A 17,523-nucleotide genomic window follows, 5' to 3' on the forward strand; every position below is an offset into this window, starting at 1 on the left:
AAAACGGCTAGGAACGCATATAGTCTGAACAGGCAGTGCGTAAGCTGCTCTGCCTTTGCACAATGTATAAGTACTCATTCACACCTAGGGCGTTTTCGCTATATTTTAAGCGCCGGCGATTTTCAAAATCGCCTTAAAAGCGCTTGTGCTATGATTCCTTATGGGACTGTTCATATCTGCGTGTTTAGTAAGCTTTCCGCTGACCAAAGCGCTGCCTGCACCATTTTTTGGGTGATTTTGCTACAATGGAAGATATAGGAAAAACGCAAAACACTCACAAAATCGCTTTTGCGGCGATTGCGTTCACGCTTTTAAAAATAAATACATTGTATGTATTATTTTCCGGGTCAAAGAGTTCACTTCCTGACTTGCAACAGGAATTGAAAAAAGAAATCGCTCTGCAAAAGCGCTTTACATAAAATCGCAGCGCGTAGGTAAGCGCGGGGAGGGGGAAATCACTCTCAAAAACGCAAAATGCGTCCGTCAGCAATTTTAGATGTAAACAAAGCCAAAAAGATATTTTTTTTTGGTTCACAGGTCCACCCGCCCCAGCTCTGATGCACCTTACATGGGCACCAGGCGGGCCCCTATGCACTCCCAGACCCACAGGATGGTGATAATTACGCCGTTGGCAACAGTGATGGACTATAGAACCACCTGCTTGCTTTAATCATTGAAATTAAATGTATTTTTAGCATAACACCACAAGCCCACGTGAAAACACCTACACACCATACACCTTGCCCACCAATGTGAGTGAACCTGCAGCACATGACTTTGACAGAAAGCACAGGTATCAGTGGCCATTTTGTTGAAGACCAAATAGTAGAACCTGAAGGAATTCTAGGTTTGCATCGAATTAACACACATACCCGTGACTGAGTTGTATAGGATTACCCGAGCGCAGTGCAATATACACAATTTATCTGCTTTGAAACCTGTAGCGTCACCAGTGCTAAACAGCCAGCTAATGATATCTCTAGTTCATGTATTCTGACTCTACAGCAGTTCCCCCAAGAAATACAGGAGGCGTCAGCCCTCCTTCCCAGGTGTCCAGTGACTAAGCCCTGTCACGTGGTCCTGCCGTCACATGACTCTCCCGTAAGGTAGTCTATCTGTGCCTGTCTCTTCCCCCGCACCTCCTCACTGAGCCTGCAGAGACCAGGAAACAGCTTCTGTTCTGTGGAGAAAACCTGGAGTGGCGCGTCATTGGCCAATACCTTCATGGCGCAACATGCTGATTGCTTAGCGCTACCGCTAGTCATGCAGCAAGCTCCGCCCCCCTCCTTCCTTCCCTCCCCAGTCACAGACTGACTCCTGTAACTGTCTTACACCAGTGGCAGCAGCAGTGCAAGTGACAGCTGTGTGGCTGCAGCAGCAGGGCGACCAGGATCACCAGGCGAGCTGCAGGTTATGGACGAACAAGCAAGGAGACATGGCTCCTGCCCCCTGGTGCTGTACTAAGTCCTCAGGAACTTGGCATAGGACTGAAGACTGGCATGTCCATAGAATGAAACATCTCTTGGAAGTCCTGCTGACTTGACAAAACTTAGGAGGAAGCATAAAGCAAGTCAGATCATTTACACTTGACAGGAATAATCAGCTGACACTTGTATGAGCTCCTTGGATCTCTGGGATATATTTTTACTTTTATATTGTATATACCTTGATTCATGGCTGCATTTTAGTATTTTGTAAGAAGTAGTTTTTGCAAACAGGATTTATTGATTCCAGGGAAGAAATAGATAATTATGCACACTGAGGAATTTTTGAACTGCTATTATTGTTGTTACGGTTTCCTATGTCTACCTTGGCAGCGTGACATGCTGTTGACTGCCTGCAATTGAATTTAAATGCCCAGAGAACCTTTGTTAGCATTACAGAGGTGTCATCATGGATGTCAAACTGGAAGAGATTTTTGGGGATGAGGTAGAGGGCAGACACTCATTGGAAGTGTATGATGAGATGGTCACGGCCCTGGCTGGAAGCATCTATTCCGAGATGGAGAAACTGGTGGCATCGTATGGACAAGACACAGTCACAGGGCTGATGCCCTTAATGGTGTCAGTGCTGGAAAGTCTGGAATCCACTTGTGCCAGGGCCAGAGAGAGAGAGGACCAACTGGAGATGGTGCAGGAAGATAATCAAAGGCTGCTGATCCAGTATGAAAGAGAACGGGATGGGCGCAAAAGAGCCGAAGAGGTAAGAATGCATTTTGGACCTCAGAGTTCACCTACAAAAAGGGCCAAAGCTGATATTTGTGTTGCAGGTTAATGTTTAGGGCCCTTTTTCACAGCCTCTCAAATACTCACAACTGCTCGCCTGCTGCCTGGTAACTGCTTGCATAGCACACAGATCAACTGACCGTGGAAATGGGCCCTTATAGTTCTGCGTCTCTTGGTAGAAGTAGTAGGACAAGGCGAAAACCCTAGTGAATATCCGGTTTCTGCGATCTGTTGATACTGCTTCTGCTAAGGCAGCTGACTGGAATTCTAGCCTTGTAGGTAACATTTTATTGATAGATGTCAGTGTTGCTGATTCTAATGCAGTTGCCATTCGTCCTATTTTTAGGAGGGCACACAGGGTGGGGGTAGGCCAGTAGCCAAGTTTACAACAGACAAGGTTGTTTTTTATTTTGATAACAAATGTGGGTAGTGTGTTTGTTTTGCGTTCCTTGTTACTTTATCATAATACATCACACAAGTTGTTTTTTTTTTGTTTGTCATAAAACACTTAAAGGAATACTATCGAAGTTGACCAAATTCTAACAGCAGTATGAATCAATATACCAATAAAAGTTAGAGTGAACACAGCATATGATTTTGCTGCGCTGTCTTTTTTTTTTTTTTTATCTACCTTTCTGACGGCGTCCCCTGTGCAAACTGACGGCGTCGGATTTTGGAGCAGTTCATTATGCTAGAGGTGATTCTTCTAGCTGTATACAATGTGGAATGACCCATTGTGATGTTCCCCCACAGCAGATTGAGTGGTGCAGCGCGCGACCTGCATCTACAAGTTAGGAGCGAGAGGAGAGACAACCGCTCTCGTTCCTAGTCTTTTCAGCCACTCTGATTGGTCTGCCGGGCTGCCCTGCTTCCGAAGGCAGACTTCCATGTTAGATAAAAAAAAAAGACACAAAGCGCAGCAAAATCATATGCTGTGTTCACTCTAACTTTTATTGGTATATTGATTCATACTGCTGTTAGAATTTGGTCAACTTCGATAGTATTCCTTTAAGCATTTTGTTTTTCCATTGGCCATGTTTCAAAAGGAAGCGTGCCCCAACATTTTTATTTTATTTTTTAGATCTGTGTGGGCCAGTGTAGAGTTGCACCCCTGCCAGGTTTGTATTAGGGCTGGTTCACAAGAGCTTCTGCTGAACTTTAGCTCGGCGCCACATTCAAATGCCAGCGTTTAACCACCTTGGTACGCCAAGGAGGATTGCTCAGCCCCTGGAGGGTCTTTTTACTTTTTTTTTTTTTTTTTTTTTTTTCAGAACATGTAGTTAGCACTTTGCTAGCTACATGTTCTGTACGATCGCCGCCACTACCCGTCGATCCGCCGCGATGCGCCGCTAAAGGGGCTGCCCCCCCCCCCCCCGAAATGCCAGTGAAATTTTGTGGCGTTTACCGCCTCTGAAAGCAACAGAGCCGGGATCTACCGCCAGGCTTTCATGGAAGCCCGCAAAAGCCAGCTCTAAGCGCTCCCATTCACTTGAATGGTAGACCCCCAAAATCGTCATGTCTTAAACGCAGCAAAAATGCCCATGTGAACCAGCCCTTATCATCTGTATCCCCATTGGAGATCATTTCCCTGATTTCGTGTTTGTGACATAGCAGGAACTAAGGCGAAATCTGCCCACAGGAAGGGTAAATGTACCAGTCACAGCTAAAGTTGAAAGGTGAAATTTGGCAAGGCAGTTCCCCTTGCTTTCCATTGAGTGTGAACTTCCCTTGCCCAAGCAAGAACTTTGCACAGGACTAAGGGATTTCAGATGGTTAATGATTGATTCATTCCTGTTAGCATGACGGATTAATCAGCTGTGAGGTAATTAATGGTTTCAAAATCTAATAAGCTCTGTGCAAAGTTCCAGTTCCACCTACAGCAGGGATGTCCAACTCCAGTCTTCAAGGGCCGAGGGCCTCACACTTTTTTTTTTTTTTTTTTTTTTTTTTTTTTGGCACAGCTCTAAATTAATTGATGGGACTGAATTAAGAAAAGGGGTGGTTTATCAAGTCGAACACCCCTCTCCATCCTAAAGACTGCCATGGATAAGGCCTTCGTGGACTGGAGCTGAACATACCTGATCTACAGAAATTCAGTTCCCATGGAGCAAAAAAAACACATTTTCAGTTCATCCTTAGTGACTTGTGTCCCCAAGAGAATAATCCCCCAATTCTCATTCTTGTGTTATCCATAACATTTTGGAATTAATTTGCTTCCTAGCTGATTGACCAACTGACACAAAAACGGCGTTTTATAAAAAAAAAAATTCCAGTCCGAGTTGGGAAGACGGACCCTGATGAACAGTTCTTTGTGTGTGTGCAGAATATGTTATTACATGTTACAGAAGTATATAAACTGTTGTGTGTCAATTTAAAGTGCACCCACGGTGGCCTGAGTAAAAAAGTTATAAGCTTATCTAGGTTCCGGTGTACTCCTTGCTCCCACCGTTGCCATGTGTGGACCCTCTAAACATATCCCACAAGAGCTTGTCAAATATATTATAGCGTCTCTCCTTCTCTTGGTGTAGAACGTGTCCGTATGTGCATAGGCACAATAGCACAGAGAGCTGCTCTGAGAATATCCTCCAGATGCTTCCCACGTCTTCCTCCAGACGACTGCTGCTGCCTGCGACCTTCTGGAAGTTTGCAGGCACACTTTTTCATACACGAGCGCGGCTGTACGAATACGGGTGCATTCGTACAGGCGCGGTATGGCCATATTCATGCATGCAGAGGAGCATGGCCATGATCTATCCGACAAACACTTGTCTGATGTGGTCCGTAGGTGGCAACGGTGGGAGTGAAGATCACATGGGAAGTCTGTAGACTATCCAGAAGCATCCCTCTACCTAGGTGAGTATCTACATGTAACTTTTTTTCCGGGCCGTCAGTACATTTCAAGTAATGGACTGCCTGTACAAAACATGCAAGTGAAACTAAGATTCCGTTCAGAGGGGCATTGAGGTGCACCATGTCGGACAATATAATCGTATTGCTTACGTTATGCAATTATATTGTAATGGTGCGATGGAATCTGGTGGCATAACACAATGCATGCAGTGCATTACCGCATAACGCGCACATTCAGTTTTAATGAAGCATGCTGTCTTTACTGTAAGTGTCACACCGCATGCATAATGCGCAATGTGACTTTTCCCCTCTGCAATCCTTTTTTTTTTTTTTTTTTTTTTTTTCTTCAGGGAATGCAATGCACAAAAAGTTAGATTCCTAGATAGAGGGAGGCCTCTGGATAGTTCAGATGTGGCCATACTTGCGCAGGCGTAGTATGGCTCGGCTCTTATAATAAGGGAAGCGTAGTCGCAAACTAAAAGAGGGTCCTGGCCAGAGGTCCATGAGGACATGGGAAGCCTCAGGAGTATCTGGAGAGGCTTCTGTTTTCTTAGGCAAGTATCAAACCTACCTAAGAAGGTTGCCGCAGGAGGATCTCACCCCACCAAAGCCCCTTTTTTTATTACACTGCTGCAGAGTGCGCCCATAGGATAATATTTATTGACCCCCTTCCTCCCGCTCAGTGAACTACTCCATGCTGGACAGGAAGCACGTCAAGGGGATTCCCGCCGGTCCACGCATGTGTGCCACACTGTGCTCGTGTGGTAGGAATGGATCATGCGGTAATGCACTGTTGACTTTGCATTGGGATTGTGGCGACTTGAGTACTTGCATTGCACCAAGTATGAAAGTCTACATAGACTTTCATTTACTTAGCGACCTCTTGTGGTAAAATTGCTTAATGCAACTTTACTGCAGCCCCATAGCGTGAAAAGGCCCTCAGGGTTTACCTACACAATCTGCTCATAGCATTCAAGGGGGTTGATTCACTAACATAATAGCGCGAGTAAGCTCCTGTTACTTGTGCTATGTAATCAGTCCGCGTGCTACTGTCAGCGTAGCGCGCATAATTATCACTCACCAGAGCGCATGCTATGCTGCTGTAGTGCAGCACAGCGAGCGCTAGTTAATTTATGCCTTCTCCACTTGTCCTGCCCTGAGCTCCTGCGGGTCCAGTCACTGAAAAGCATGTGATTCCTGCACTTTGGCCCAATAGGCTGGCTGTCACTTAACAGGCAGCCTATTGGGCCAATCGAAGTGCGGGGATTATGTCCTTTAACCTCCTGAGCGTTACGCTGCTGGGGTGGTTTTGCAGCTTTAGAGTCCCCAGAATTAATCTAACAGATTGTCAGGCTGTAAAAGGCTTAGCTAGCACTAGGCTAGCTAGTATAGGTAGCCGGCACCCCCGACTGCCTTTGATCCCCCCCGATCCAGCCGCTTATACATTACCCAGCCTGTCTCCAGCGATTGGCGCAGCCTCCCCGCACAGTTCCAGGCTTCTCTATGGGGAGGAGCTGTGCGGGGAGGCTGCGCCGATCACTGGAGTCAAGCTGGGTAATGTATAAGCGGCAGGATCGGGGGGATCAAAGGCAGTCGGGGGTGCTGGCTACCTACAGTGGTGTGAAAAACTATTTGCCCCCTTCCTGATTTCTTATTCTTTTGCATGTTTGTCACACTTAAATGTTTCTGCTCATCAAAAAACGTTAACTATTAGTCAAAGATAACCTAATCGAACACAAAATGCAGTTTTAAATGATGGTTTTTATTATTTAGTGAGAAAAAAAACTCAAAAACCTACATGGCCCTGTGTGAAAAAGAAATTGCCCCCTGAACCTAATAACTGGTTTGGCCACCCTTAGCAGCAATAACTGCAATCAAGCGTTTGCGATAACTTGCAACAAGTCTTTTACAGCGCTCTGGGGGAATTTTGGCCCACTCATCTTTGCAGAATTGTTGTAATTCAGCTTTATTTGAGAGTTTTCTAGCATGAACCGCCTTTTTAAGGTCATGCCACAACATCTCAATAGGATTCAGGTCAGGACTTTGACTAGGCCACTCCAAAGTCTTCATTTTGTTTTTCTTCAGCCATTCAGAGGTGGATTTGCTGGTGTGTTCTGGGTCATTGTCCTGCTGCAGCACCCAAGATTGCTTCAGCTTGAGTTGACAAACAGATGGCTAGACATTCTCCTTCAGGATTTTTTGGTAGACAGTAGAATTCATGGTTCCATCTATCACAGCAAGCCTTCCAGGTCCTGAAGCAACAAAACAACCCCAGACCATCACACTACCCTCACCATATTTTACTGTTGGTATGATGTTCGTTTGCTGAAATGCTGTGTTACTTCTACGGCAGATGTAACAGGACACGCACCTTCCAAAAAGTTCAACTTTTGTCTCGTCGGTCCACAAGGTATTTTACCAAAAGTCTTGGCAATCATTGAGATGTTTTTTTAGCAAAATTGAGACGAGCCTTAATGTTCTTTTTGCTTAAAAGTGGTTTGCGCCTTGGATATCTGCCATGCAGGCCGTTTTTGCCCAGTCTCTTTCTTATGGTAGAGTCGTGAACACTTACCTTAATTGAGGCAAGTGAGGCCTGCAGTTCTTTAGATGTTGTCCTGGGGTCTTTTGTAGCCTCTCGGATTAGTTTTCTCTGCGCTCTTGGGGTAATTTTGGTCGGCCGGCCACTCCTGGGAAGGTTCATCACTGTTCCATGTTTTTGCCATTTGTGGATAATGGCTCTCACTGTGGTTCGCTGGAGTCCCAAAGCTTTAGAAATGGCTTTATAACCTTTACCAGACTGATAGATCTCACTTACAGTACTTTTGTTCTCATTTGTTCCTGAATTTCTTTGGATCTTGGCATGATGTCTAGCTTTTGATGTGCTTTTGGTCCACTTCTCTGTGTCAGATAGCTCCTATTTAAGTGATTTCTTAATTGAAATAGGCGTGGCAGTGATCAGGCCTGGGGGTGACTACAGAAATTGAATTCAGGTGTGATAAACCACAGTTAAGTTATTTTTTAACAAGGGGGGCAATCACTTTTTCACACAGGGCCATGTAGATTTGGAGTTTTTTTTTTTTTCTCACTAAATAATAAAAACCTTTATTTAAAACTGCATTTTGTGTTCAATTATGTTATCTTTGACTAATAGTTAACGTTTTTTTGATGAGCAGAAACATTTAAGTGTGACAAACATCCAAAAGAATCAGAAATTAGGAATGGGGCAAATTAGTTTTTCACACCACTGTATACTAGCTAGCCTAGTGCTAGCTAAGCCTTGTACAGCCATGCAATCTGTTGGATTAGTCCTGGGGGACTCCTGAGGTGAGTGAGCGGTAGGCCCGACACAGTGTTGGGCATACCGTTAAGGAGGTTAAAGTGACTGGACCCGCTGGGGCTCAGGGTGGGGCAAGTGGAGCGGGCATAAAGTAACTAGCGCTCGCTGTGCTGAACTACAGCAGCATAGCATGCGCTCTGGTGAGAAACATTAATTGTGCGCGCTGCGCTGACAGTAGCATGCATAGCATGCGGACTGATTAAATAGCGCAAGTAACAGGAGGTTACTCGCGCTATTATGTTAGTGAATCAGACGAGAGTTGAAGCCGGCACCATCAAAGTAACGTATATGCTCTTTTATTGAATCATAATCAGTATGGTCTGTCACATCAAATGCGACGTTTCGGGGAGCACCCCTTTCTCAGGCAAGTGACAGACTGTCACTTGCCTGAGAAAGGGGTGCTCCCCGAAACGTCGCATTTGATGTGACAGATCATACTGATTATGATTCAATAAAAGAGCATATACGTTACTTTGATGGTGCCGGCTTCAACTTTCGTCTGCTATACATCCGTTTGGTCAACGGACAGCCGTGGCACATCCCCATTATCTACAGTAGGAGTGCCTCCTCTACTTCACACTATTATGTTAGTGAATCAACGCCGATATCTGCTGACCTTCATACTACATGGAAGTGGTAAAATTGGTCAGTGATTAACTAATAATTGAAAGCGTTTACCAGGCTTTAGGGTGATTACACACATCCAATTTTGCCAATTCCATGTAGTGTGAGCGCTTACCTACACTATGTGTTCATAGTATTCAAAATTTGTTGCCACTCGCGACACATGGAGGTGGTAAAATTGGTCAATCATTGGCCAATCAAAATTGTGTGTGTGTGTGTGTGTGTATTCACTCTAATAGTACTGGGAAGTGGTGAGCTTGGTGAGAGAGTTGATCCTGTATTGGGCTTCTTTCACACTGTGCAGTATGCATTGTTATGTGATGCAATGCTGTCGAAAAGTTGCATTATATGTTACATGTACAATGCGGCCCATACAGTACAGTATGCTTCACTGCCACTGCAAACATGCAAGGTCTGCTTGCGGAGAGTTATTCTGATGGTTCCTGTCCCAATGCACCGCACTGCAATCAATAACCCAGTAAGAACAGCATTGCTTGATTGCATGATGCAACACCCCACTGTGAACGTAATGTGTTTATTGGTGTTGGCCATGGGGCTCATGCTGTGTCCCAGGCTATGAGATTGGCCTAAGCCTCTTCTCTCCAGGCCTGGGGTCCGCACATTTCATACGTGCTGGAAGCCTCTCTTCTTATGTAGTACTACAAAGACCAGCACACTCGATTCAAATTGCAATCAGATCTTCTTGCATTTATTGTAAAAAAAATCTCCACACAGTGCAGTAAATGACGTGACCAATCAGCACAAACCACTGACAATAGATAGACAAAGGCTCCCATGGTCCATCAAAATACCTTCTTATTACTGGTCATTCAAGCTGTACACGACTACAGTCTCAGTCCAAGATTCTGTGTCTCCTACCTAATAATATGGGGCTGGAGAGTGTACTGGTTAAGGGTTCGAATCTCGGCTCTTCCTGTTTAGAAACCCAGCATTGGTCCAGTAGACCTTGGGCAAGATTCCCTAACACTGCTACTGCCTACTGAGCACGCCCTAGTGGCTGCAGCTCTGGTGCTTTGAGTCCACCAGGAGAAAAGTGCAATATAAATGTTCTGTGTCTTGTCTAATAAGTAGAGTGGGGCCGAACCTCCGATTTTCGGTTCACGAACCTTCGCGGAAAGTTCGGTTCGCCGAAAAGTTCGCGAACCGCAATAGACTTCAATGGGGATGCGAACTTTGAAAAAAAAAAAAATTATGCTGGCCACAAAGGTGATGGAAAAGATGTTTCAAGGGGTCTAACACCTGGACCCCCAGGTGGAGGAGTGGGATACATGCCAAAAGTCCCCGGGAAAAATCTGGATTTGACGCAAAGCAGCGTTTTAAGGGCAGAAATCACATTGAATGCTAAATGACAGGCCTAAAGTGCTTTAAAACATCTTGCATGTGTATACATCAATCAGGTAGTGTAATTAAGGTACTGCTTCACACTGACACACCAAACTCACCGTGTAACGCAGCGCAAACAGTTGTTTGTGTAGTGACGGCCGTGCTGGACTGGTGCGCACCATGGCGAGAGTGCAGGTTTTGGTGGCTTTACAGCCCATATGGTCGCCTGGCTGATGTAGCTGAATGACAGAACAGGTATACAGTGGCGGGTTCACTGAACACAACAGGTATGCAGTGGCGGGTTCACAGAACAGGTATGCAGTGGCAGGTTCACTGAACAGAACAGGTATACAGTGGCGGGTTCACTGAACAGAACAGGTATACAGTGGCAGGTTCACTGAACACAACAGGTATGCAGTGGCGGGTTCACTGAACAGGAATACAGTGGCGGGTTCACTGAACAGAACAGGTATGCAGTGGTGGGTTCACAGAACAGGTATGCAGTGGTGGGTTCACAGAACAGGTATGCAGTGGTGGGTTCACAGAACAGGTATGCAGTGGTGGGTTCACAGAACAGGTATGCAGTGGTGGGTTCACTGAACAGGTATGCAGTGGTGGGTTCACAGAACACAACAGGTATGCAGTGCCGGGTTCACAGAACAGGTATGCAGTGGCAGGTTCACTGAACAGGTATACAGTGGCGGGTTCACTGAACAGAACAGGTATACAGTGGCGGGTTCACTGAACAGAACAGGTATACAGTGGCGGGTTCACTGAACACAACAGGTATGCAGTGGCGGGTTCACTGAACAGGAATACAGTGGCGGGTTCACTGAACAGAACAGGTATGCAGTGGTGGGTTCACAGAACAGGTATGCAGTGGTGGGTTCACTGAACATGTATGCAGTGGTGGGTTCACAGAACAGGTATGCAGTGGTGGGTTCACAGAACAGGTATGCAGTGGTGGGTTCACAGAACAGGTATGCAGTGGTGGGTTCACAGAACAGGTATGCAGTGGTGGGTTCACAGAACAGGTATGCAGTGGTGGGTTCACAGAACAGGTATGCAGTGGTGGGTTCACTGAACAGGTATGCAGTGGTGGGTTCACAGAACACAACAGGTATGCAGTGCTGGGTTCACAGAACAGGTATGCAGTGGCAGGTTCACTGAACAGGTATACAGTGGCGGGTTCACTGAACAGAACAGGTATACAGTGGCAGGTTCACTGAACAGGTATACAGTGGCGGGTTCACTGAACACAACAGGTATGCAGTGGCGGGTTCACTGAACAGGAATACAGTGGCGGGTTCACAGAACAGGTATGCAGTGGTGGGTTCACAGAACAGGTATGCAGTGGTGGGTTCACAGAACAGGTATGCAGTGGTGGGTTCACAGAACAGGTATGCAGTGGTGGGTTCACAGAACAGGTATGCAGTGGTGGGTTCACAGAACAGGTATGCAGTGGTGGGTTCACTGAACAGGTATGCAGTGGTGGGTTCACTGAACAGGTATGCAGTGGTGAGTTCACTGAACAGGTATGCAGTGGTGAGTTCACTGAACAGGTATGCAGTGGTGAGTTCACTGAACAGGTATGCAGTGGTGGGTTCACAGAACAGGTATGCAGTGGTGGGTTCACAGAACAGGTATGCAGCCAGGAACAAGCTAAGCCTAACGAATCTTTCCCTATGAGAGACAGTCTGCAGCAGCTCGCCCTACTCTCACTAACGCAGGCACACGAGTGAGCGTAATGGCCGCCGCTGCCTGCCTTTTATTAGGGGGGGAGTGGCTCCAGGGGCTAGTGTAGCCTAATTGGCTACACTGGGCCTGCTGACTGTGATGTAGAGGGTCAAAGTTGACCCTCATGGTGCATTATGAGGCGAACCGAACTTCCGCAAAACTTCGCCTGCGGAATGCGAACCACTGAAGTTCGCATGGAACCGTTCGCAGGCGAACCGTTCGGCCCAACTCTACTAATAAGTAGGTATTTTGATGGACTGTGGGAGCCAGTGGCTTGTGCTGGCTGCTCACGTCATTTATTTACTGCACTGTGTGGAGATCTTTTGCAATAAATGCAAGAAGATTTGATTGCAATTTGAATCAAGTGTGCTGGTCTTTGTGGTACTACGTATGGTTGTCCTGCCTGGTGCTATGGTAACTGACCTCATATGATGAGGAGAGTGCAGCCAGGAGTCCTCTATTTACTGGGAAGCTTGTCTTCTTGACGCAGTCTTGCTGTGTGCTTTCATTATAAGCTTCTGGCAGTATTGCACTAACACAGGAAGTGATGAAAAAATGATTATCAGCCCCCATGCTTGTCACATGAAGCCGATCAGCGTCCTTATCAAGGCCACAGCTCAGGCTACTGCAAGATTATTAAGAATCATAGCTTTGAAATTAAGGTCATGGGGAAGAAAAGTTATGCACAGGAAGTTTACAGCTGACCAGATGCAAAAGTCCCTCAGCATTCAGTCCTGATAGCTGGTAAAGGAATCTCATTTAAAATTTGTCTTGAGTATTTTACTACATTCGTAAGCCTTAATTTGCATACATTTGCTGTCAGAGACCATGTACTGTATGGTCTGTGTGGGAAGGTGCACAGAGGGATGCATACTTCACACCGTGTCTTGGTACATCAGTGCGACTGGGCCAAACTCCAGGTGAGCTGCTTGTTTGTTGTTAGCTGACCATACAGGAGTGCCTAAAAACCTCATGCTGGCCTTTGCTGCTTTTATTGTAATATTGGCTGCTGTACTGTTGGGGCATTTATGTGACAGCTGTCAGGATGGACAGCTTGAGATGTTTTTGCAGTATACCTGATATAAACTGAACATTTAGGCTGGGTTCACAGTAGGATGTTGCGTTGTGATGCGATGTTAAAGTTGCAACTCAACATTACAATGTAAGGCACCAAAAATGTGGTAACCCACATTAATGCTTTACCGTCACATTAAATTGGTACAGTAAAGCATACAGGCAATGAAAAGTATGCTTCCCTGTATCTGTTAACCACCCTGGCGTTCTATTGAGATCGCCAGGGTGGCAGCGCAGCACAATTTTTTAATTTTTTTTTTTTTGTATTTTTTTTTTTAAATCATGTAGCTAGCTACATGATTCCCCCCCTCACTGCGGCGTCCCTTTCAACCCTGCAATCGCCGCCGTCGCGTAAGCCCGTCCGGAAATCCCGTTCTGAACGGGATTTCCTTTAGGGCTTCCCCCGTCGCCATGGCGATGGATCGTGATGACGTCATCGACGCCGTGACATCATCGGGAGTCCCGATCCACCCCTCAGTGCTGCCTGGCACTGATTGGCCAGGCTGCGCACAGGGTCTGCGGGGGCCCTCTTTCGCGTCGGGTAGCGGCGGATCAGCAGCGGCGGTCGAACCGAATACGCATTAAGCAAAGTGCTTGCAGCGTGTTTTTTTTTTTTTTTTTTTTTTTTTAAATGATAAAAATCGGCCCAGCGGGGCCTGAGCGGCGCCCTCCGGCGGTATTACCGCCAAGGAGGTTAACGTCTCCATTTAGAGGTAACACACTGCAGTACGTTGCACTGTGAACATCGCTTAGAATTGTTATTGCAGTGCAGTAAGCTCCGTTATAAGACTTTGTAACGCAGCTCCACAATGTCCTTTTGTGAACCTAGCCTTATTAAAAAAAAATTTTTCACCACAAGACAGCCTAGAAATCAAATCTGTGTATATATTTGAGTCACTCCTCACCACATGCACTGTAACACACAGTACAGTAGAGTGCTGGGGAGAGTCTTACAGCAGCTGCCAGCACTTCATTCTCTGCCATGTACTCATAACTCACCTCACTGTGGTTCTATAATGTTATCACCAAAACAAGGCTGAACACTGGAGGATACGGCTGTGGTTGGAGTGATGAAGGGTAGCTACTCCAGCATGTATGTTATTTATGTTGTCATTAATGCAATTATCTAATCAACCAATCACATGGCAGTTGCTTCAATGCATTTAGGGGTGTGGTCCTGGTCAAGACGATCTCCTGAATTCCAAACTGAATGTCAGAATGGGAAAGAATGGTGACTTAAGCAATTTTGAGTGTGGCATGATTGTTGGTGCCAGAGGGGCCGGTCTGAGTATTTCACAATCTGCTTAGTTACTGGGATTTTCATGCACAACCATTTCAAGGGTTTACAAAAAATGGTGTGAAAAGGGAAAAACATCCAGTATGCGGCAGTCCTGTGGGCGAAAATGCCTTGTTGATGCTAAAGGTCAGAGGAGAATGGGCCGACTGATTCAAGCTGATAGAAGAGCAACGTTGATTGAAATAACCACTCGTTACAACCAAGGTATGCAACAAAGCATTTGTGAAGCCACAACACGCACATCCTTGAGGCGGATGGGCTACAACAGCAGAAGACCCCACCGGGTACCACTCATCTCCACTACAAATAGGAAAAAGAGGCTACAATTTGCACAAGTTCACCAAAATTGGACAGTTGAAGACTGGAAAAATGTTGCCTGGTCTGATGAGTCTCGATAGAGTCAGAATTTGGGGTAAACAGAATGTAAACATGGATCCATCATGCCATGTTACCATTGTGCAGGCTGGTGGTGTAATGGTGTGGGGGATGTTTTCTTGGCACACTTTAGGCCCCTTAGTGTCAATTGGGCATAGTTTAAATGCCACGTGCTACCGGAGCATTGTTTCTGACCATGTCCATCCCTTCATGACCACCATGTACCCATCCTCTGATGGCTACTTCCAGCAGGATAATGCACCATGTCACACAGCTCGAATCATTTAAAACTGGTTTCTTGAACATGACCATGAGTTCACTGTACTAAAATGGCCCCCACAGTCACCAGATCCCAACCCAATAGAGCATCTTTGGGATGTGATGGGACGGGAGCTTTGTGTCCTGGATGTGCATCCCACAAATCTCCATCAACTGCAAGATGCTATCCTATCAATATGGGCCAACATTTCTAAAGAATGCTTTCAGCACCTTGTTGAATCAATGCCACGTAGAATTAAGGCCGTTCTAAAGGCGAAAGGGGGTCAAACACCGTATTAGTATGGTGTTCCTAATAATCCTTTAGGGTGAATGTATGTGTGCTGTGCATGTGGTTGGTAGGGTATATGTATTGCAACACTACTAGGGGCGTACATTGGAACAGATTGTCAGGAAATTTGGGTGCCAAGTGAAGTCGATAGTGGAATATTGGCAATACTGCTAAAAGTCTACCTCCGCTTTACCTAACCTACCTTTCACACTAACCCTCTCTACCTGCTCCTCACACTCTCCCTCCATTACCTACTTCTAACTCTAACTTTCCTGCAACCCTATACCTAACACTACCCATCACTCCCTGCACGTGTCTACCAATGTCCAGTGTCCAAATTTTTCACTGGGCGCTGCTATGACCGCAATTACCATTGCAGACTATGTTGGTGCCCAAATTACGAGGTGCCACCCAAATTACCTGAATCGCTAATGGGGTGCATATGTGGCTAATGTTGTTTGAAATTAAATAAACCCATTAACACAGTGGCGTAGCTAAGGAGCATTGAGCCCCAGTGCAAGATTAACCTCCCTGGCGGTTAATTTTTTTTGCCAAATTGGCAAAAAAACTTTTTTTTTTAATTTTTTTTTGTTTCATGTAAAGCTACCAGAGTGGTAGCTACATGAAACACCACTAGAGGGCGCATGTGTCCCTCTAGTGCGATCGTCTCCAGCATCTATAGCAAACAGGGGAACGCGTATACAACGCGTTCCCCTGTTTGGCTTCTCCTGTCGCCATGGCGACGATCGGGATGACGTCATAGACGTCAGCCGACGTCCTGACGTCAGACACCTCCGATCCAGCCCATAGCGCTGCCCGGAACTCATTGGTCCGGGCAGCGCAGGGCGGGGGGGGCCCTCTTTCGCCGCTGCGTGCGGCCGATCGCCGCAGAGCGGCGGCGATCAAGCTGTGCGCGCGGCTAGCAAAGTGCTGGCTGCGCGCACAGCAATTTACAGAATAAAAATCGCCCCACCAGGGGCTGAGATCTCCCCCTGCGCGGCATAGCCCGAGCTCAGCTCGGGCTTACCGCCAGAGAGGTTAATATTGGGCCTGCCAAGCACTCTGTACATAACAATTGATGTGACGCACCAAAAACCTGCAAAGGACAACTACAGTATTAGAGGTGCAAGAAGGGGACGGGGACAGTTTGGTATTGATTACTACTATTCAACGTATCTACTGTACAGAAGTGATTACCAGTGCAGGACCAATAGAGGGCTAACACTGTGGTTGAGGGAGGTCCCCTCTGTCCCCCAAGGGCCCCTGTGGGATTGCAACCTCCGCACCCCCTATTGCTACGTCACAGCATAAGCACATATACCAGTGTGCCTGCAGTTCACTGAGATAACCCAGAATTATGGGTGATTTATTAGTTAATTATCATTTCAGCAGGGCAGTGATGTAGTGGTTAGCGCTCTTGCCTTGCAGCGCTGGGTCCCTGGTTTGTATCCCAGCCAGGGCACTATCTGCAAGGAGTTTGTATGTTCTCCCTGTGTCTGCATCTGCGTTTCCTCCGGGCACTCCGGTTTCCTCCCACATCCCAAAAACATACAGATAAGTTAATTTGGTTTCCCCCTAAATTGGCCCTAGACTAAGATACATACATGATACATACACAGACATACAACTATGGTAGGGATTAGATTGTGAGCCCCTCTGAGGGACAGTTAAGTGACGTTATACTCTGTACTGCGCTGCGGAAGATGTCAGCGCTGTATAAGTACTGAATAGTAATTTTTACAGCATCTGGTTTGTGTAATTAGTTCTTTCTGTGCCTCACAAATCTAGGCATATCAGTAAGAACTGGCAGTCATCCAGTCGCTGTACCACTATAATATGACCAAAAAAGGTTTGAGGTTTTCATTTTTTTTTATTATATGAGTGTATTGAAGTTTATGAATGCTTTTCTGTTGATTCTCTTCTTGGTTTGGATTGGAAAAAAATGTTTAAACCAGTATTTCTATACTGTGTTTACGTTATATTATCCAATAATTAACCAAAAAATAAGCAATCTGGTTGCATAGTGTGTGGCCACCGTAATCCCGGTGTCAGACAAGATCTTCCCCTGCTAGCAATACATCATTGGTGGGGGGATTGGCAGGATGGAGTATTG

The 17,523-nt window shown here is 46.1% G+C and overlaps 1 protein-coding gene across 1 annotated transcript in view; it reads left to right on the forward strand.

Moving 5' to 3' along the window:
- The first annotated feature begins 1,136 nt into the window (after nucleotides 1–1,136).
- LOC137521598 (C-Jun-amino-terminal kinase-interacting protein 4-like) overlaps nucleotides 1,137–17,523 on the forward strand; it is a 168,435-nt gene continuing 152,048 nt past the window's right edge. The window contains exon 1 of the mRNA XM_068241061.1: nucleotides 1,137–2,202. Coding sequence (XP_068097162.1) covers nucleotides 1,894–2,202 — 309 coding nt within the window. The 5' untranslated portion in view covers nucleotides 1,137–1,893. The remainder of the gene's footprint in view (nucleotides 2,203–17,523) is intronic.

The sequence above is a fragment of the Hyperolius riggenbachi genome, chromosome 6 (assembly GCF_040937935.1).
Source record: "Hyperolius riggenbachi isolate aHypRig1 chromosome 6, aHypRig1.pri, whole genome shotgun sequence".
Lineage (NCBI taxonomy): Eukaryota > Metazoa > Chordata > Amphibia > Anura > Hyperoliidae > Hyperolius > Hyperolius riggenbachi.